Genomic DNA, 22151 nt, shown 5'->3' on the forward strand with positions numbered 1-22151 from the left:
CACGTGCACCACTGAAGGGCGCATGGAGGGCATGAGCCTTGGAGGTGATCTACCTCTGTTAGGCCTCTTCTTCTTCTGCAGTACCACAGACTGCGACCGGTCCCAAGGCCTGTGTGGTGCTGGGGAGGCACAAGAGTGTGCTGAAGCCTCCTGCACAGACACCGGTGTGCTCTGAGAAGCCAGTACCGGGTCCAACGCCAGTACCAGTCTTAGGGCTGCTTCCATGAGAATAATCTTGAGGCGCGATTCTCTCCCTCACTTCGTGCGGGGCTTAAAAGCTTTGCAAATTTTGCAGGACTCTGAAAAGTGAGCCTCTCTGAGGCACTTCAGGTAGGATGAATGTGGATTGCAGCAGGGCATGGGCTGGTGGCACTTTTAGCAGGGTTTGAATCCTTGTGGCAAATAAACACAGATACTACTCTAACTCAATTTACAACTCTTAACAGATAATTAACTAACGGGTAACAAAGAACTACTTAAGTACTAGTAGCATTTGCTTAGCCATAGCTGAGGGATGTTCCAACGACCCTCATGGCGGTAAGAAGGAACTGAGAAGGTGGGGGGGCCAGCAGGGGTATAGATTGGCCAGTATACCGGCGCCACACCAGGGGGCTCCCTGCTGGCCCGACGGGTACTGCTGAGGGAAAAATCTCCAATGATGCATGCACGCTGTGCACACACACCTACATGGAATGGACATGAGCAATCACTTGAAGAAGAATCCTTGTTTTCTTTCCGTAGTTAAGTGTGTTTTTTAAAGCAGGCTCAAGAATCGCATTTCACAAAGGGCAAACAATTTTATATTACCCAGATCTTCTTTATGGCATGTTAATGTAATATCAGGCAGCAAATGAGGCAACACTGGAATCTTTGGTAACTCCAAAACACGTCCAACGACTAATGTGACAGTCTTTGGTACAGCTCGGAGAAAACTGACTGCATCTGTGTGGGTCATGTTAGTGACATCCATGTCATTAACCTATGAAGAGAAAAGCAACAGAAACATCCTCATTACTATTGCAATTAATACTAAGAAAATTCCTGTTATTTGTATTTCATAAGAACGGACAAAAATATAAATGCTGTAAACACAACTGCAATCTGTGATGTTATCTATTTACAGGGGCAAAAATTGAAAATGGTAGAAGAAACAAATTCTGGATTATCAAAATAGTAGATATATTACAAAAAGATACAATATATACCCAGGAGCAGCCCGAGGGCGGCTACGGCAGCTGGTGCCCTAGGTGGAAGGCGCAATTGGCACCCCTGCCTGCATGGCCGTCAATGGCCCTGACGTCATCACGGGGCACCCGGGCCGGTGGCTCCCTAGGCAACTGCCTAGTTTGCCTAGGCTCACGGGCCCACCCCTGTATATACCAATTCCCATAAATAGGTGGCCTGAAAGCCAGACTCAGTCCCTAATTCAGACTGTTTTATGGTTTTATTGTTCACCTAAGAGAAAAAGCTGTTCCACCTCTTCAGGTACTCTCACCTTCTCATCCCTGTTGGAGGTGAGCCATGTCCACCCTGATTGAATTAGCACTGATGTTACACTCCCATCTCAGTAGCCCTGCCTTTCTTTTACTTCAGACACCTGAGGAAGTGAGGTGTAAAACTTGTATCTCATGAAAGCTTATGCCCTAATAAATCTGTTAGGGTATGTCTATACTACCCCGCTAGTTCGAACTAGCAGGGGTAATGTAGTCATCCGCAATTGCAAATGAAGCCCGGGATTTGAATTTCCCGGGCTTCATTTGCATAAAGCCGGCCGGCGCCATTTTTAAATGCCGGCTAGTTCGAACCCCGTGCCGCGCGGCTACACGCGGCACGGAGCAGCTAGTTCGGATTAGGCTTCTAATCCGAACTAGCTGTACTCCTCGTGGAATGAGGAGTACAGCTAGTTCGGATTAGAAGTCTAATCCGAACTAGCTACTCTGTGCCGCGTGTAGCCGCACGGCACGGGGTTCGAACTAGCGGGGTAGTGTAGACATACCCTTAGTCTTTAAGGTGCCACCAGACTCTTTGTTGGTCTACTTGCAAAGACTGGCATTCATGATAAACTCAATGTATTCTGAGTGGTACCATTGATTTCAGTGGAATTACTAACTGAATGTGTAAGCCTTTGCAGGATAGTGGCCTAAGAACGTAATTAAGCACATTCTTATTCCACAACATTTTACAATGTTAGCATTTGCTTGTGTATCTGTATTAATTGACTTTTTATGTTCTGTTCATTGGAAGGTGTGTAACACATGAAAATTTAGTCAAGCTTACCTGAACAGTTCCTCTCTGAGACTAGATGATGATAAATTGTCCCTTCGGACCTTAAAGTCTATGAATATTCAGAAAAGACCCCCTCACTGTAACCTCAAAGATCGTATATACTGACTCCAACCCTTTCCATTGTTTTGCTGTCTGGAAGGATTACACAGATGTTAACAGCAAAAGTTTTAGGTTTATGTTACATTTAATAGTTAGGTTGGTTCAATAGCTGTTATGTTATGAATTTCAATATGTGCATTTAGTTGTCGGCTTTGCATCCACATATTTGACTCAGCACACCACAGGATCCAGAGTTCTTATTTTTTGGTGTAAGGTTTGTTTGTTTCATCTCAGTTATCACAGAAATCCCTACAAGCTTGAATTGTATTTCACTACAAAATGTTACTTGTCTCACCTTGATGAGCCGGTCTCCTGGACGTAGCCTCCCATCACTTTTGGCAGGATCCTGAATAACATCATGAATGTAACAACCAATGTTATCATTGCCTTTGGTCACTGTAAAGCCCAGGCTTCCTTTTTCTGATTTTGTCATGGTAACATGGAGTTCCACTTCCTAGAGGAAAAAAAGTGTTTTTTAAAAATGTGTTCTGGAATGTGGAGAGTTTGATATACATAGATAAATAGCATATACTGTACTGTATGAAAGGCATGGTCATCTGAATGAGCTGCTTCTATTAAGATTGCATAAGGTGATATACTTTACTGACTAATTTACTTGAATCAAATATAGGCCCTAATCCTGCAAACACATCTGCATTTGGGTGTACTATTGAAATCAGTGGGTCTACTCATGCACATAAAGTTAAGCAGGGGCATAATATCTTATGGGACAGGATTAGGACCATACTGAGTATATCAACTAGAATAAAACTGGGCAAGAGAGGGGAAGGTGCTCCCTTACAAAAGGATAAAGCTTTATGTTTCTATTATTAAGCTGGAGTACTATATTGAATAACTTGGTATTAAACACAAGTATGCATTTTATATTATAAAATTATAATTTTCATGCATTTTATGTTATACATTTATGATTGTGTTTTACTTGCACAGAAATTAACAGACGACGAAAGTGCGAAAAAAAGAGATTAATAGTATAATGATGCATTTATGAATAATGAGTTTAGCATTCATTTTTAAACCTTGAAGTATTGCCCCGATAGGCTTGTCTAAATGGTTCTGCAAATGTCTTGTTTACCACCTGGCCTGCAAAACCCTGTTAGCACACAGAGAGGTCCCTACTGTGCATTAACCTGCTAATCTCGGCTGGCAGATTGTCTTTCATTTCAAGCATGTGGCAGGCAGCATTTTGCTATTATTTATGGAGGCTCCATCCTCATCCATCAGCTGATCTCCCTGCCAGCACAGGGAGCCTTGAATCTCTGCGCGGGGCTCAGAACATAGCTGCGCGGCTGCTTAGCCATGCAATGAAGAAGCAACTTTTGTCTTTATTTCAAAGAGTAAGTAAAACATTTGAATCTTTCAAGTATCTCCTTGGGACACCATGTAAGCCAGGGCTACTCAGCATGTGGCCCGTGGGCTGCATGCAGCCTGTTGTGTGGTTTGGGTTTATGCAGGGCTCAACACACAGTCTGCGAGTGGGTTCCTTTGAACATGGCTTCCACTGGGAACACACTACACAATGGCGTGGCGTCTCCCAGATGGGGTGAGCACTGAAAGACGCAAGCGTATGGGCTGGCTGGAACAGACGGGTACAGGGTTTCCACACAGGGAGGAGGTGCCAGGAGTGCCGGGGCATAGTGTGAAAGAAGCTATTTGTATATATTTGCATGTACATGCAACCACACTTAAGTTGCGGCCCTCGGCATGTGCCGTATCATTGTGGCCCCTGTGGCTTCCAAAGTTGAGTAGCCCTGATCTAAGCAATGATGCCATTCCTATTGTCGCAAATGGCTACTTTCTATATTTTAGGAGAGCCATTTGCAAAACACATCCTCAGTTAACTATACATCTATATTAGAAGCTAGAACAATTATTCGAATTTTAAGTAAATATAAATAGGATGCATTTTGTTATGGCCAAAAATCAAGACTAGCCCCTCCCCCATAAAGATACAATCTTTAACACAATTATGGTGGGGAGAGAGAGACAAAGAGAGGGAGAGTACTTACCGGTTCATAGTCATCAGTATGTTTTTCAAATTGGCTGAGCAGTGATGTTTTCTTCTCTCTTTGTGGAACTAGCTCTGAGATGGAATTGATGTAGGCATCATCCATTAAACTAGGGATGGCAACCTCAGTTACAGTTCTACAGCTTGGTATTGGTGGCAAGTCCAAGGGTAGAGGACATGGAGGATTACTATGAGAAGAGAGAGAAAAAAACGGTTATTTACCTTCATTACTGTTGCTTTTCGAGATGTGTTGCTCATGTCCATTTCACTTGGGTGTGCGTTCACTGCATGCACGGATTGTTGGAGAGTTTTCCCTTAGTGGTACCCGTTGGGCCAGCAGGGGAGCCCGCTGGAATGGCACCACTATATCGGTGGGGCCCTCCAGCCCCTCTGTTCTTTCTTGCCAGAACCCTCCGACGCGTGGGAGATGGGTAGGATGTGGAATGGACATGGCAACACATCTTGAAGAACAACAGTTATGAAGGTAAGTAACCATTTTTTCTTCGAGTGCTTGCTCATGTCCATTCCATTTAGGTGACCCCAAAGCCAAATCCCAGGAAGCGGGGTTGAAGCCCTATGGCGAGACGGACTGCAACACAGCCCTATCCACACTGGCATCCTCCTTGGCCTGCTGTGCTGTGGCATAGTGGTTTGCAAAGGTGAGCACTGATGACTAGGTAGCCACCCCGCAAATCTCTACAATGGGCACCTGAGCAGTGAAGGCCATGGAAGAAGCCTGGGCCCTGGTCAAGTGAGCTGTGACAGGTGGAGTCGGAACCTGTGCCAGCTTGTAACATGCCTTAATGCAGGCTGTGATCCAGGACAAAATATGCTGGGCTGACACAGGCTGGTCCTTTCTCCTGTCTGCTATGGACACAAACATTTGGGGGGACTTGTGGGAAGGTTTGGTCCTCTCCAAATTAAAAGCTAAAACATGTCTCACATCAAGAGTGTGTAGAGCCTGTTCTGTCCTGGAGCTGTGGGGCTTGAGTAAAAAGCAGGAAGGAAAGTGTCCTGGTGAATGTGAAAGTGAGAAACCACCTTAGATAGAAAGGCAGATGGGAGCGTAGCCTGAACTTATCCTTAAAAAAGACCGTATATGGAGGGGCCACTGATAGGGCCCTCAGTCCCGACACTTGCATGGCAGAGGTAATGGCCACCAGGAAAGACACATTCCAGAAGAGATGCAGGAGGGAGCATGTCGCCCACGGCTGGAGGAGAGGGGGAGGGGGACCCAGGAGCCTTGTAAGAACCAGATTGAGGTCCCAAGAGGGCAAGGGCTCGCACACCTGGGGGTGGACCCAATCCAACCCCTTAAGAAAGTGCACCATGGGGTCCATGAAAACGAACCTGCCACGTGAGCCTGAATGAAAGTCTGAGATGGCTGCTAAGTGCACCAGTACTGAGGAAGGGGCCAGACCATGGTGCCTAAGGCTCAGAAGGAAATCCATAGGAGAGAACCTTTTACCCTCTGACCAGAGAATGAAGCACTTCAACTTTGCCAGGTAAGAGGACCTCGTGGAAGCTCCCCAAGAGGACTGGCTGGACCTGTTCCGAACACTGTCTCTACATGGCCGTCAGCCATGACATGAGGTGCAGGGAACAGAACTTCGGGTGGTGAAGCCTACCAAATTTCTGAAATATCAGGTCCAGGAATAGGGAGAGGGCCAGTGGCTGCTCTACCAAAAGTGTGAGGAGAACTGGGAACTGCTAAAGCCACGCCGAGGCTCCGAGGATTAGAGAGGCCTATAATTCCCTGACCCTGAAAATCACCTTGTGGATCAGCGGAAAGGGAGAGAAGGCATACAGAAGGCCCCGAGGCCAAGGGATCATGAGGGCATCCCCCAGAGATTCCAGGCTGTGGCTGAATAGGAAGCAAAAGCGGGGACACGTCATAGAATCAGAATCCTAGGGCTGGAAGAGATCTCAGGAGGTCATCGAGTTCAGCCCCCTGCCCAAAGCAGGATTAATCCCAACTAAATCATCCCAGCCAGGGCTTTTCCAAGCCAGGACTTAAAAACCTCTAGGAATGGAGATTCCACCACCTCCCTAGGTAACCCATTCCAGTGCTTCACCACCCTCCCAGTGAAATAGTTGTTCCTAATATCCAACCTAGACCTCCCCCACTGTAACTTGAGACCATTGCTCCTTATTCTGCCATCTGTCACCACTGAAAATAGCTTCTCTCCATCCTCTTTGGAACCTCCCTTCAGGAAGTTGAAGGCTGCTATCAAATCCCCCCTCACTCTTCTCTTCTCTTCTGCAGACTAAATAAGGCCCAATTCCTCAGCCTCTTCTCATAGGTCATGTACTCCAGACCCCTAATCATTTTGGTTGCCCTCTGCTGGACTCTCTCAAATGTGTCCACATTTTTGCTATAATGGGTTTGTCCAGAACTGGCCACAATACTCCAGATGAGGCTTCACCAGTGCTGAATAAAAAGGAATAATCACTTCTCTAAATCCGCTGGAAATGCTCCTCCTAACGCAGCCTAATATGTCAGTAGCCTTCTTGGCTACACTGTTGACTCATCCAGCTTCTCACCCACTGTAATCCCCAGGTCCTTTTCTGCTGAACTGCTACCTAACCAGTCAGTCCCCAGCCTATAACAATGCTTGGGATTCTTCTGTCCCAGGACTTCAGATTTCTTTTGGCCCATTCCTCTGATTTGTCTAGGTCACTCTGGACCCTATCCCTGCCCTCCAATATATCTACCTCTTCCCCTAGCTTTTGTGTAATCCGCAAACTTGCTGAGGGTGCCATCCATCTCCTCTTCCAGGTCATTAAAAAAATGTTGAACAAAACCGGTCCTAGAACCCATCTTTGGGACACTCCCCTTGAAACCAACCACCAACCAGACAGCGAACCATCGACTACTACCCTTTGGGCCTGACAATCTAGCCAGCTTTCTATCCATCTTATAGTCCATTTATCCAATCCATACTTCCTTAACTTGCTGGCAAGAATATTTTGGGAAACTGTATCAAAAGCTTTGCTAAAGTTAAGATATATCACATCCACTGACTTCCCCATGTCCACAGAGCCAGTCACCTCATCATAGAAGCTAATCAGATTGGTCAGGCATGACTTCCCCTTAGTGAATCCATGTTGACTATTCCTGATCACTTTCCCCTCTTTCAGGAGCTTCAAAGTTGCTTCCTTTTGCTGTGGGTTGCAAACAGGTCCAAGTGGGGAAAACCCCACCTATGGAAAATAGACAGGGCTACGTCAGCCCTGAGGGGACCACTCATGCCCCTTGAAGGACCTGCTGAGGTGATCTGCCAACCCATTCTGGGTCCCAGGGAGGGAAGTGCCACCAGGTGGATATTGTGAGCTATGCAGAACTCCCAGGGGAGGAAGGCTTCTGTGCACAGGGTATAGAAGTGAGCACCACCCTGTCAGTTTATATAAAACATCGCTGTCATGTTGTCTGTCAAAATTGAAATGCACTTGTTTTGAAGTTGTGGCAGGAAAACACTGCATGCAAGGCGAATAGCTCTCAACTCCCTGATGTTTATGTGGAGGGAGAGGTTTGTAGGGCCCCACCTATCTTGTGTCCGTAGCTTCCCAAGGTGGGGTCCCCAACACGTATTAGAAGTGTCTGTCACCACCTGAATGGCCAGGGAAGGGCTGTAGAACGGATCACCTCCTTTCACAGCCACCAGTCGAGGGATTTCAACATGTCTGCAGGTACCATCACTACCGTATATATGTGCTAGAATGATGGGTAGTGCGTCCACGCCAGTCAGAGCTGGAGTGGACATAACGTGAGCCTGGCATGTCGTACCACATTAGTGCAGGCTGCAATGAACCCTGAACCCTCATGCAACACCAGGACATCATGGTGGAGAATGACTGGAGACTCAGGATGGCCTCCTTTATTGCCAGGAAGCACGCTATGGGCAGGGAGGCTCCAGATAAGCCCCCACAAACTCTACTATTTGTGTGGGGGTCAGGGTGGATTTGGCCTCTTTTAGGATAAGGCCCAGCCTGCGGAACAGCTCCCTGATGAGGGATATGTGGTTGGACACCTAGGAGGGGGTGGGGGGGGAAGAACATTTTATAAGCCAATCATCCAGGTATGGGTAGACCTGGACCCTTTGCTTCCTCCAGAAGGCGGCTACCACCGCCATATACTTTGTAAAAACTCTGGGGGGCATAGAAAGGCCAAAGGGAAGGGCCATAAATTGATAACGGTCGCGGTCCACCAGAAAGTGGAGGAATCACCTGTGTGGGGGTGTGATAGAGATGTGGAGTTAGGCATCCTGGAGAATGAAAGCAGCATACCCGTCTCCTGTGGCCAGGGAAGGGATGATCAAGGCCAATGTTACCCTTTTGAACTTTTACTTTACTATGAAAGTGTTGAGCTCCCTCAGGTCCAGAATGAGGGGGAAGCCAATCTTGGCCTTTGGGACCAAGAAGTATTGCGAGTAGGACCTCCTCTACTATCCCCAGATTGAAAAGCTTCTACACTACCACCCTGAAAGATGCTCATGAGAGGGATCCCTGAAGAGGAAGGGTGTAGAGAAATGGGGGAGGGAGGGAAGGACAGGAGCAGAAGTTAGATGAAATAACCACTTCTCACCATGCCTATGACCCTGCAGTCTGTTGTGATATGTGACCAGGCACAGTGGAAGGGGAAAAGGTGATTGGTAAAAGGCCTCTTGTCCAAGACTGGTGTGCTGTCCTCACTCACACCTTCAAAGATTTGGCCTAGGGCCCTGGGGCTTCTTTAAGGGGCCCGCCCCTTGGTTGGATGAAGAGCAAGACAGCTGCCTGCCATTTCTCTTATTATTATTATAGCCTCTGTGCCTGGAGAAATCTGGCCTATTCCCCTGCTTGAAAGGGAGGGATGCCTAGGGACCCGAGGGTTGCTCTAGAGCAGTGTTTCTCAACCAGTGGTACGAGTACCCTAAGGGTACTCAAGAGAAGTCTGGGGATTACGTCAACACAACTGAAATTTGGAGAAAACTGAATTTTTGTTTTAAAGTTTTATAGTGTTTTATTATTTTTGTACTTTTTACACCCAAAAATTTCATCACTTGCCCGGCTACAATTAAGTTGTTTTAACAAATGTGTTGCAATGGTAGAAAAAAATGTGTGTCTGAAAACTGAAGGTACACGGGGTACTTATAATTTTTTTAAAGGATACTTTATTAAAAAAGGTTGAGAAACACTACCTTAGAGTGTTTTATCATGTGGATGCTGGTGTTGGTCTGCTCTGAAAACAGGCTGTGCCCTTGAAAGGCAGCTTCTGGATAGTTTGCTCTAGACTTCTGGTGGAATGCCAGATATCTGGGGCCATGCGCCTCTGTACAAGACCAGGCCAGTTGTCATACTGCGAGCCACCATATCCGTGGAGTTCAAGGTAGCCTGGATTGCCACCTGGGACAAGACCTTTCCCTCCTCAGACAAGGCCTTATACTCCACCTAGAATCCTGGGGCAGCGACTCCCTAAATTTGTCTTTGCTGCCCAGGAGTTGAAGGCATACCTAGTCAGGAGAACCTGCTGATTAGCAACCTTGAGCAGGAGACTCCCTGAGGCATAGGCCTTGTGACCCAATAGGTCTGACTGCTTGGCCTCCCTATTCTTGGGAGTAGGGAGGCTTTCCATGATGCTCACGGTGGTTAACAGCCTGCACTACTATCAAGCGTAGTGGTGGGTGTGAGAATAAATGCTCATGGCCCGCTTAGAGGACAAAGTCCTGCCACTCTGCCTTGTTGTCCATGGGTGGTATGGATGCTGACACACCCTCTGATGGGGGGCTAAGGGGATTCACTCCGGATTGCTGAGGCCTGTTCTGGTGCCAGGGAGCTGGGTAACGGTGTGGCCAAAGGCGGTACTTGGGGTCCCCAACATGAGGATCCCATGGTGGGAGGAGCACTCCCTTAGGCCTGATGGTATGCCAACGGAGTCCAGGAGGGCCACTGGTCTGGGGGCTGCCACTGTGGGGCCAGGTCTGTGGTAGTGAATGGCCTGAGGCATTGCAATACTGCTTGCGGTGCCGAGTGTGGGAATGGCACCAGGACCTGAATTGACACCTGGAGCCTAATTAGCACCAGAACCAAGAATGACACAGCATCACTTGGGACCGTACCTATTCAAAGTCAGAATCTGTTGAATAGTCGGACTCTGACCAAGGCAGGGCCAAGGTGGGGCCTAGGGAACGGTGCCACTCCATGTGCTGAACCATGGACGCTAGCTTGCGCCAATGCCAGACCAGTGGTGGGGGTATCAGATGCTCCACTGCTGCAGGCTTTGCCGCTGGAACAAGGGTGCTGGAGGCCGAGCTCTCTCTGGACTCCCACGAGAGCATGGCCACTGGCGCCGAAGGGGCTGCTAGTGCCAGCGTGGATGTGAGCACTGGGGAGCGCAGAGCTGCATGGGCCACTGATCACAAGGGCACTGGAGTAGGCGCTGATCCTAATAAGTTCAAGCCTGGATCTGGTGCCATCAACAAGATACAGGCCCGAGGCCGGTCCTCGTGCGCCAGTGGAGGCAAGGGCGAGTCCACGGTCAACTCAACTAATTCCCACGCTGCCTGAAACGTGTCCGACATGGAAGGCCTATCAACAAGCACCGGCTCCTCCTCTGCACCATGACTTTTGGTCACACTCGACTGGCCACACTCTGATCCAGGAGCAGCAGACCTTGAGGCCAGTGCGGGCGCAACAAAGTATCCTGACTGAGCATGCGGAGATCTGCCACTCTCCAATCTCCTCTTCTGGCATGACACCGGCAATTGCAAACGTGCTGGGCCAATGGTGTCTCGACGCCGATGAGGCCCCCGAGGACTCTGGTGCCTCCCGCACTGAGGGCAGTGGTCTGTGGGAATCCAGTGCTGCGTCCGCGGTCAGTGCCGGGTAAGGAGCAACCCCATTAGGAATACTTTCAAGCATGACTCTCTCAGGCTTAAAACTATGACAGATTTTGTAGTTGGCTGGGATGTGGGTCTCTGCCAAACACTTCAAACACGAGTTGTGTGGGTCACCGCAGGGCATAGGTTTGGAACAGTCAGCGCAGGGCTTAAAGCTGTGAGGCTCTGGCATGCACCAGGGTGGGGAGGGAAGAGGATGTAACAAGAGAGCCCCAATCCAACATGAACCTTATCTAACTCTGGCTAAACAACTATTTAACAGCAACTTGGAGGGAACTTGGGGTGTGTCTAGACTACACCTCTCTGCTGACAGAGAGATGTAGATTAGGCACATAGAAATTGCTAATAAAGTGGGATTTAACTATCCCGTGCTTCATTAGCATAAAAATGGCCACCGCTTTTTTTTGGCATGGAGCTTTGTCAGAGAAAAATGGCAGTCTAGAGGCTGATCTTTTGAAAAATAAAGCCTTTTTCGAAAGATCCTGTAAACGTCGGGCCAGTTGATTGGCAGCCGGCGCCGGACAAAGGGCCTGAAGGGCTACGCCCACGCCGAACGTAAAAGGCCTAGAGGGGCAGAACCGGGGGAAGGGGGAGCGGACATCCCGTGACGTCATTAATGGTAGCCATGCGGCCAGCGGCGAGGGAACTATAAAAAGCAGAAGGACGCCCAGAGAGGGGAAGAAGACAGAGCAGATGCCAAGGGGGCGAGGCAGGCGCCTTCCTTCCTCCCTAGGGTGAAGACTGGACCTAGAGGACAGTGATGGACTGAGAATGTGGCGTAACACCTCGGGTGAGCTGAAAGAGCCGGGGGGGGGGGGGTGATGCCCCCGGAGGGTCAACGGGGAAGGAAGTAGCCCAGGATGGGTCTGGAAAGCCCGAGGGCTGGTGAGTTTCGGGCAGCAGTCCTGGGCTGGGGTTTGGAGAGTAGGAGGGCCCAAACCCCCCTTCCCCGCCAACCGACAGTCAACTCAGAGTAGAGAGAGGGCACAGGGAAGCAGGGGCACCGTGCTGTGGTGACTCTGGAGCAAGCGTCCCTAGTAAGAATCACAGTGGGGGCCCTACCGGGGCCAGAGTAACCCCGGGGCCCAATCTGAGAAGTGGATTGTGGTGCTCCTGCGGATGGACAGTACCCCTAAGGGAAAATTCTCTGACAAGCTGTGCACGCGGCACATATACACCTAAGTGGAATAGACATGAGCAAGCACTCAAAGAAGAACGAGAGGTTGAATAGTTTATAATATTTGAGTCAGACTTTGTTACTTACATGATTACAGCTCTGCAAAGATACTTTTTATTCACTTCACAGGTATTCAGGAATGAACTCTGATATTTCTGCATTTACAATTTGAAGCAGGGTCAAACTGTACCATCCCAAATAAACACATTTTTTAAAATATGAAAATGACTAGATTTTAGGTGGACAAAGACTTAATTTTTTACAAGTAGGCCTTATCCATTTTTGCAGAGAAATTGTTCTAGGCTTGCAAAATCTAAGTATTTATTTTTACAAAATTATAATCATACCTGTCCTCAAACTCTGGCTTGCCAGGAGTCTCATGAGCAGAGTAGTAGATGGTACGGATTTCTTCCTCCTGGGTACAAGGAGTTTCATACTGACTCTGTGCAGGACCCATCATTTTGTCCAGAGATTGGTACAGGGCCGAATTCCAGCCAGGGCTTGCTGTCTGTGTTGGGGTCACCACTACCTCTTCTTCACCACTCCCACTACTGTCACTGTAGCTGTCTCTTCTAGAGGGAGATTTTAGCTGCTTTTTGCTCTTATCAGTCACTTCATATTCATCTGAGCTATCACCTTGATCTCCATTTGACACACAAGAGGTTTCTTTGCTGACATCTGGAAATATGTGTTGTGGGGAATGTATGGGAGTCTGCAAAAAATGTGATGTTTAACAAACCAAGACACTGGCTTTAATGGTCATCTATTCCCTTTAGATTTGGCATAAAATGTGTAAAGAATGCAGAAATAATCAATCACACTTAATCAAAAGTTTATTCTATTTACTTCAAAAGTCAGCAGTGGGGACCAAATTCAACCCTGGTAACTCCAGAGAGTTCAGGGTGAATTTAATTTATTTTCATAACCAGGGCTCGCTGAGCGGCGGTGAACCCCGCTCACCAGCCGCATGGTTCTGCTCTCTGCACATGCGCAGATCGCTCTGCGCTGGCTCTTCTGGGGTGTAATCTACTTGCCAAACATGTGTATTTAGGCAAACGTGTATTTTCAAACACGTGTATTTAGGAAAACTACTCAAACTGTGGGTAGCATGAAAAGGCAGCTATTTAGCTGATAGAAATGATCAATGGGCCTATGACAATTTACACCAGCTGCAGAGTTGTCCACAAAAGTTTCAACATTTGGCTCCAATGCCATTTCCCAAAGAACTGTATAATCACATTCCCATAAACATGATGTATCAATTAATGATGGCTATGGAATCTTTGATTGTTCCATTTATTCATCTCATGGGAAACCTCTGTATTCAGGTACTCCATCTACCTCTTCCTTTTGCTCCTTTTGCCCTTTTTTCAAATTTGTATTAGATGGCTACACACACAATACAAATCTGTTTCTATTATTAGGTAAAAACAGTTTTTATTTGGTTTAAAGTGACCTGATTTGAAGACGGTTTATCTGTAACTTTTCAATTGTTATTACTGAAATCAACTTTACTAATATGGAGTTACAAATGTTTTTTGATGCAGGATAGATAGTCTACTTTCCAAGTACGCTAAAATATCTAAAACAGAGATTGTGCTCTTTGGACTTGATCTGATGGAGACATTTTACAAATCCTCTTTGGGATCATGCATTTTTGGCTGAGTTTTTCCAGTTTTATATACAGCTGAACTAAACTATAAATAATTGTTGATATTAAACGGCAGTTTCATGGCTAATTCACCATATATCTCACAGAAAATGTAACCCTAGCTGAGGACAACTTGAAACTAACAATGAACACTACCAAGGAAAATATATGTGGCATTACACTTCACATTCTTCATATGGAAATTTGCATATGATATGAATAGGACATAAGTGAGATAGGCTTTGGGAAAGATAGCTCATGTAAGATATCATCGGAACAGTTATGATTTACTAATCATTCTCTTATTTGTACTGTGACCGGGTCAGTCCCCCTCCTGAGACCCTGACCCCTGTAACATCTACTACCTCACCCTTTGAGGGCTGCAGCGGGACCCTCACTTGCAGAGTTTTTAGCCCTGGGCCTTCCTGACCCCCAGCAGAAAGAATAGAGTACTGGGCTGAAGCCCTGGCCCAGTCACAGCTGAGTAGTGAGCCCCCTTCTAGCCCCGTGGGGACAGGGAGCCCTTCAACACTCCCTGCTCGAGCCCCTCACCTCCCCCTGCAGCCTTTAGCAGGGCTGGAGGTTCCTTCCGTTCCGCTTCTCTGAGTCTCCTTACCCCTGTGTTGTTTGTTCCTCTCCACGCTCCTCCTCCACTCTCTCTCCTTCTTCTTCTGCCCTAGGAAAGGCTTTTAAAGAGGCCCTGTGGCAGCCTAATTCAGCTCCCCTGGCCCTTAATTAGTTTGCAGCTGCCTGTCTCAGCTGCCCCTTTTCCCTTTTAACAGGCTTTTTACCCTTCCCTGTCACAGTATGTATGTATCATTTCTGTATCTGATGTTACAATAATTGACCAATGTATCTGTATTTTAACTATGCTGCTTTGGGTGATACCCATTGCTAAAACTTCAGGTACCACAATGGAAAAGCCTGACAGGGCTAATGGTCCAAGAGCATGGAGAATCGACTCTGAATAGGTTTGGCCTTCCTATGGACGCTCCATACTATTACTGACTCATGGACTCTGTGATGCCAGAATCAGATGACCGTGGTCATCTGATACTGACTCTATCTTGGACTGCTGATCTGTTCCACTGGTAGGTGTGGGAATAAAACAAAGGATGCCCACCTCTGGAAATTCTATACAAGGTGAGGGAGGAAAACAATCAATGTCTTTGTTTGCTTCTACCCTGCCTTCCCACCCAGAGACATACTTGAAAACATCTATAAACAAAGAGACTGTAACAGGAGGGCAGGGGGGGAGGGGAAAGTGGGGGGTTCAAAGAACTGCTGGACCTAAGCTAACAGATCCTGGCCTGTGAAGGACTCTACCTAAATAATATCTAAGATGAAGAATTATTTGTAACCAATTTCTTTACCGAATCAAGCTTAGTTTGTGTGATTTGTTTCATTGTCTTAGTAATTTGCTTTGCTCTGCAATCTCTGTAACCACTGAAATACACCTTATCTCTTATTTCTTGTTTATGATATAACCCAGTTGATGTAATTTCTACTGGAGGGGGAGGGGAGAAAGTTGTACATACCTTCCTCCACATTGAGGAAAAAGGTGAATTTCATATAATTTTGGGTTTGTACTCAAAAGGCAGCAGATATCTTGGCACTGTGGCAAATCCCTTAAGATGAGCTTTTCCATAGCTGATCGCAGTGTGGGTATGATTCTTCAGTTGGGTATGGCCTTGCCTGTATACTTGGCTGGAAGAACCGTGTGAGTTTGGCTCAGCAAGACTAGGTAAAGGGAATTCAGGCTGACAGAAAAGGCAGGCTCAGTGGTACCTTGAGCACATCTGATGGCACTCAAGGGGTCTAAATTGTCACAGTGTAGTTGTAGTATTTTAAGGCATTTAGGAGTCCATTTTTTAAAATGTATTATTATAAATATACAAAGATCCTTGCATTGTCTTTTTTCTATGAAAAAGGCTGTTTCTATTTTACGCACGTGTGACTTAACATAGCAAACACGTTCTCATGATCTGCCTATTCCCCCACCACTTCTCTATTTTTCATTTACACATGCAGTTAATGTATTCTGAATAAACAAAACTTAATGAAGAGAAATGTAAACATCATATGTCATAGACCTTACCAACAGAGAAGGATCAATGTCTGGTAGTATGCCAGGTGGTGGCCTGCAAAGGAGAAGAGAGACTTCTGGGGACGTTCCTCTGAGAGCTGAGATGACCTCCTACAGGTACAGTTGATTTTGTATTAGACACAGGTCCCACTTGCAAGGTACCTATTACTTACAAGTAAGACAACAGAGAGAGAGCTCTAACCTGCTGAGATAATCCTTTTAACGAAGCTTCGTTCACTTTCAGGATGACATCCCCAATTTCAATTTGTCCACTTTCTGCTGCAGGCTGCCCAGGGAAGAGCTTTTTAACCCTCACTATGCTTGAGCCCAGTTGGTCTGGAGTAAAGCTGTCTTCACGACAAAAACTGAACCCCAGGCCTGAGCTGTTCTTCAGCAACTTTACCTCAAATATATTGTCTGCAAAATAAATACAAATAATAGAATACTTTTCTCTTTTCTTATAGTACTCTGTCCTTGAAGGCTGCTTATTCAGAAATAACAATCAGATTGTGTCCCACCAGTGATTACATTAATAGTTTGGGTAAGGGTTACCATGTGGAAAAGTTTTGTAAGAACATCCCTGTGTTTCTGTATATGATGGGTTTAGACAAAACATACAAAAATTACTCATGGTTTCATTCCCCACTGCTCTTATCTTGGAAATGTCCACATAGTACAGAATAGAGGAAATCCCCAAAATAGTATTACCTGGGAGAGGCTCAGAGGACATGCAGGAAGGCTGTAAGAACATTATGCTGTAGAAAGAGTTGAGAAGTATAGAGGAGAAGGAATGTTTCGGAGGTTAGACATGATCTTTTACAGGAATCAAAGCTTTTCATTTCAAAAGTGACAAAATTTAAAGAAGTTAAGGAATAATCAGAGAAGAAACTATTGAAAAGGCTGCTAAAATAAAATCATAGACACCATTAAAGGAAATATTTCAAAAGGCATTTAGCAACATGAAAGAGAATCTGTAATGTATAAAGGTTGGGACGTGGTCACTGCCAGTGCTAACTTCTGAGAGTCTCTTCACTGGTGGGTCACCTGATGGTCAAAATCTGGAAAGTTTTGGGGATTCTCTAAAGTTTAGATAGGTTTTTCTTCATGACCTGACCTTCAGTGACAAAGTTGTAGTCTTTGCTATGGGTCAGTTTCTTCTCTGGTTTGTTCCAGGGCTCACTTTGTCCTGCCTGATTTGGAGGCGTGCACTGCGGTGTAACTGGAGCATGGACTTTGGCCACTGGTAGCTGCCCCTTTTCCAGCGACAGATGCACTACCTACACACAATGTATTCAAGTTAGTTAGCACTAGGCACAAAGATAACATATTTTGCAATATAGATTCTAGTCTAATCTGTTTGGATAACTACATTTCACAGTCACAAATTCTCTGTATCCATAACAAATCTCCATAAATTATTGTAAGTAGCTCATTATTTTGTTAAGATCTATAAAAGTGGCAACATCAACAATAACAGATAAATACAAATTCCACTGATTACTTACTTCACAGATGAGTCTTGCATCAAAGGAATTTGGAGGAAAAGACAGTTTGCAATATGCATAGGTAGCAATTTACTATTTCAGATAACTAATTTTTATGCAATTTTTGTGCACTATGCATTTCCATTCACAATGTGCTAAGGGCCAAATTTTGAAATTTGAAGCAGCTGCCTCATGCAATGAATAATGCCATTAGCTGAAATGGCAGCAATGTTGGAGTGAGGTGTTACTCAGCATGATTAAGTGTATTAGAAGGCGGTCCTAAGCAAGGAAGTGCACAGTGGAGAGCTCCTGTTGTCAGTTTTGTTTCCTGAACTTTTATTCATGATAAATTTATTTACCAGAGATGGGCGGAGATGATGAGCTTACCTGACCAGTGTTTCTCAGTGTTTCCACAGCTTGTCTATGAGTTGCACCTTCCAAACTAATCCCATTGACAGAGAGCACACGGTCACCTAGATGCAAACAATGCACAATTTAGAAGAAGGAAGAATGTGATAAAAATAATTCACATAGAACACTCTTATAATTCAAGTAACAGTGATCCATTCATTTTTCAATGAACAAGAGCAGTGACTCAGGCAATCCCCTGTCCATTGAGAGGAGAATCATGGTTTTTGTATTAGAAGTGTCTTGTAAAAGAATTCCAACCTCAAAGTCTAAAACCGTTTTAATGCTCAAAGCAGTGCTTCACTGGGAAATCTGGGGAGAATTATTTTTTAAAAAAACCTTAATCTAAATGTGGGACTCTACCACTAAGAAGACTAACTTAAAGACATTCAGAACTATTACAAGGGTTTCTGTACTGAAATATTTAAGAGGTCAAGCGAGGAGGTCACTATTTACACAAAGCCTCTTTTTGCTCTTTTTGGGTGTAATCAAAGCAATTTGCTCCATTACAGCAGAATGCATTAGATTTTGTCATTTTTTCGGTCGTTTTTTTTTCTGGTGCAGCTTCAGCAGTTCTTGCAGATACTGCAATAGTCCCACACTTTGTCTTCAATGCTTATCTCCTCATTGCATACCACTGTCAAATTTATAAACTTAGAAAGTATTAACCCCTTAAATAATCACAGTGCTTTACAAAGCTAAACTAATTAAACACCCACATAAGGTAAAGACTAAGATAAAGGGGAGCTATAGAAAAACCTCAGAGAAGTACGTAGTTTCCCATTGACAATATACACCCATAAAGTGAGTACAAGCAAATAAGGGGAGGTATTTAGTAGACCTCTAGAGTTCTCAGTGCCTAGATTATAATGCCTCTCCAAAGACTACATTAAATTATCTGGATTTCATTCTACTGCTATTTAAGAAAACTTGCGGAAACAGCAAAGTAAGTACCTTTCTGAATTCTACCATCAGCCTCAGCTGCTCCTTTAGGAATAATAGCCTTCACATAAATGCCACCATGTCTTACACTGGTGTTAACACCACCCTAAATGGAGAATGAATAGGTAAAATGCAAACTTTAAAAACTTTAAACAGAAGATCTTAGAATAATAAAGTTAATCAACCCTTAAGAACTTAGGAAGCACTCAACTCATCAGCATGTAAAAGCAGCAGCCAACTTGTAAATAATTTTGCATAAACAATATTTTGAGATGCATGCAAATCATAACCAGTTGAGGTGGATGTGGCAGTTGGGGAGGTTCTAAAATGATTAGACTAAAATGCAAACCTTTCCAGCAAAAGAAATATCCCTCAAGCAGAACTGCATTCACGAGTGTGGAAAAGCTAAGTATTGTTTTTGCACAACATGCATCAACAGCCAAAATAAAAGTTGCAGACATGCAATATCCTAGTTTTGTCCCTCCCTTATTAAATTAATGGGAAACTAAAATGTATTCCTCTCTCTCAGGTTACAGAAAGCTGTCTGAAAGCAAAGTATATTGTGCTAGGAGGTAAAGATGTTAACCAGTGGTTAACTGACTTGACGAGTAGTCAATGTACATTTCAAAGGAGGAATGTGGAAGTGCCTATCGATAGTCGAGTAGTCGATGGAAATTCCAAGAGGCTCTGCGGGGGCTCTTGTACATTTCAAAGGAGGAATGCAGAACTCTGCATGTAGCCCAGGGTCAGAGGGAAGTCCCGTTGACTGGGGGCTGTATGAAGGTGCCAGATTTGAAATGCACAAGAGTCCCCAGTGGGGGCTCTTGTGCATTTCAAAGCAGCAGCACAGCATGGAGCCTGGGGTCAGCTGGCATTTCCATGGAACCCAGAATCAGCTGGGGAGTCCCCAGCTGACCCCAGGATCCACATGCAGTACCGCACAGCTGATTCCTGGCTCAGTTGTGCAGCACTGCCCCTTTGAAATGCCACCTCGGTGTTTCAAAGGGGCAGTGCCGCACAGCTGAGCCCGGACTCCAGCGAGACATTTACACGGAACCTTGGATCATCTGGGAACTCCCCAGCTGACCCTGGGCTCCATGCACTCAGTGCCACATACCTGATCCCAGGCTTGGCTGTGCAGAGCTGCCGCTTTCAAGTACTTCCTCTTTCCTGCCTCTATCTGATAGAAGCAGCAAGGGGGGTGGGAATCGACTAGTCGACTGACTATCTGATAAGCATTTGCTTATAGGATAGTTGACTAGTTTTTAACATCCTACTAGGAGGTGCCATAAAGATTTGGGTTGAAGGTCTGCTCAGGTTTCAAGTGAAGTTACTTCCAGGCACTCAACCTGTCATATAGTTCAATGATATTCCAGGGAATCCTACACACTTTCAAAGGAGGAGCAATAGCTAGCCTACGAATGTTCTCAATGTATGTCCTAGAGATCCAATTGTTTTAATATTATTATTGAGGTTAACAGTAGAAGAGTGAAAAATGACAGAGACAGAAAATGAGAAAGTGATACACAGCAACCCCTTTTTAGGTCTTACTGAGGAAAGTCCTTATATTGGTGACCATTGACAGCATCAACAGTGCCAATGGAATGGCAGGGTTGCTGCATACCAATGGCTAAATCGTCATTATACTATTGCATAATTTACACCTCTATTCATCCATTATAGTGAAACTGGCTGCAAATCAGCTAGTGAAAACTACTATAATTTCTGTAGATTTAGAGAACTTTTTCATTTACAATTTATATTCAAGGTTTGTATATGTAACTGAGCCATAATCCAGGCTAGGGACCAAAGGATCTGTAGTACAGATCCGCCCCCGCATCCTGTATTCAGCCTTACAGTCCTTTACTTAATTTTCCTGCCAATTAGAAACCATTTGGTAATGTGTTCAACTGTTTAAGATGTTTAAGAAGAGTGCATTACCTATAGCTGCTGTTTATAGGTCTATAACACTCACTATCACAATTTCTGCTCCAAAAGCAGTAGAAACTGTTCCAGTGATGGCTAACAATGTGAATCAAAGATTGAATAAGGGATCTAATAAGGGAACAGCTTTATTCTGCTGTCCTCATCTTCAAAGTAACATGCATTAAAATCTGCTACACTTGAAAGAAGGCGTTTGAATCTACAATGTATTTAGAAAATGCCTACATCTAATCACAGAAAATGGCCTCTCTTTTGAACTCTGTCTAATACCTCCTCACTATTATCAGCATGCTACTACTGACATTCAAATTGTTTGCAGAATTCGGAGGTTAGACTAATCACTGAAATTTATGTAGTCTAAGAATCAAAAAGATTTTCTGACACCTACAGAAAAACAAATGGGGATATAATGATATATTAGTCATTTTGCCTTTAAAGAGACCTTACCAAGCAGGCTAGTAATGAAATGTGAACCAATTTACTCAAGTTATTATCTGGTGTGACTTTTTAAATTAAAAATAAATATATATCTCCTTACCAGTGTTCCCTCTAAGCCGTGTGGCAGCCCCGCTTCACAGGTGATTGATCAGCCCCTCCCAGTCAGAGGCTCAGGGCTCCAGGCATGGAGCTGACTGAATGGGCAGGGCTGATTAATTACCTGTGAAGCTGTGCTGCCCCACAGCTTAGAGGGAACACTGCTCCTTACCAAGTTGCTAGAAGGATGAAAAAAATAACAACTAGCCACTCCTTACCTAGGCAGAAATGTTTGGTGCTCTTCTGATTCTCAGCCAGCGGGGGAAAACATAAGCGCTTAATAAGTGACAACACTTATTTTCAGAGAAACTAATGGCTCTGGCGAATAAGCCAGTAAAACAAAAATAAAGCTAGACCAAATATGGCCAAACTTAACTTTATTGGCTTCAATGGGTGTTACTCTAGGTACGAAATTTGCCCTTTAATTTCAAACGCCTAAAAGAAGCTACTTGACTTCATCCTCAAGGCCCTTCATTGTCCATTATCTCTCATTCAATATCATCTCTAATGAGCCCATTATTCCAGTTTCTACAGCCCACTTGTTAAACTGTCAAACAAGCATTTTTGTATCTTTTTCTATGCTGCCTCTCATACTTAAGAGGAGCTCCATATAAACATTCACAAAGCTATCTC

The 22151-nt window shown here is 45.1% G+C and overlaps 1 protein-coding gene across 15 annotated transcripts in view; it reads right to left on the reverse strand.

The window, feature by feature from the left end:
* Positions 1-22151, reverse strand: part of PTPN13 (protein tyrosine phosphatase non-receptor type 13) — a 236856-nt gene that overhangs the window by 60796 nt on the left and 153909 nt on the right. For all 15 annotated transcript variants that reach the window (XM_075929556.2, XM_075929553.2, XM_075929548.2 and 12 more), the window contains 9 exons: positions 19053-19146; positions 18078-18163; positions 17321-17483; positions 16409-16623; positions 16219-16317; positions 12817-13181; positions 4416-4602; positions 2681-2839; positions 808-979 (listed from right to left, as the gene is read on the reverse strand). In XM_075929556.2, coding sequence (XP_075785671.2) covers positions 808-979; positions 2681-2839; positions 4416-4602; positions 12817-13181; positions 16219-16317; positions 16409-16623; positions 17321-17483; positions 18078-18163; positions 19053-19146 — 1540 coding nt within the window. The remainder of the gene's footprint in view (positions 1-807; positions 980-2680; positions 2840-4415; positions 4603-12816; positions 13182-16218; positions 16318-16408; positions 16624-17320; positions 17484-18077; positions 18164-19052; positions 19147-22151) is intronic.

This window comes from Pelodiscus sinensis, chromosome 4 (assembly GCF_052426305.1).
Source record: "Pelodiscus sinensis isolate ZL-2025 chromosome 4, ASM5242630v1, whole genome shotgun sequence".
In the NCBI taxonomy this organism is placed as follows: Eukaryota; Metazoa; Chordata; order Testudines; family Trionychidae; genus Pelodiscus; species Pelodiscus sinensis.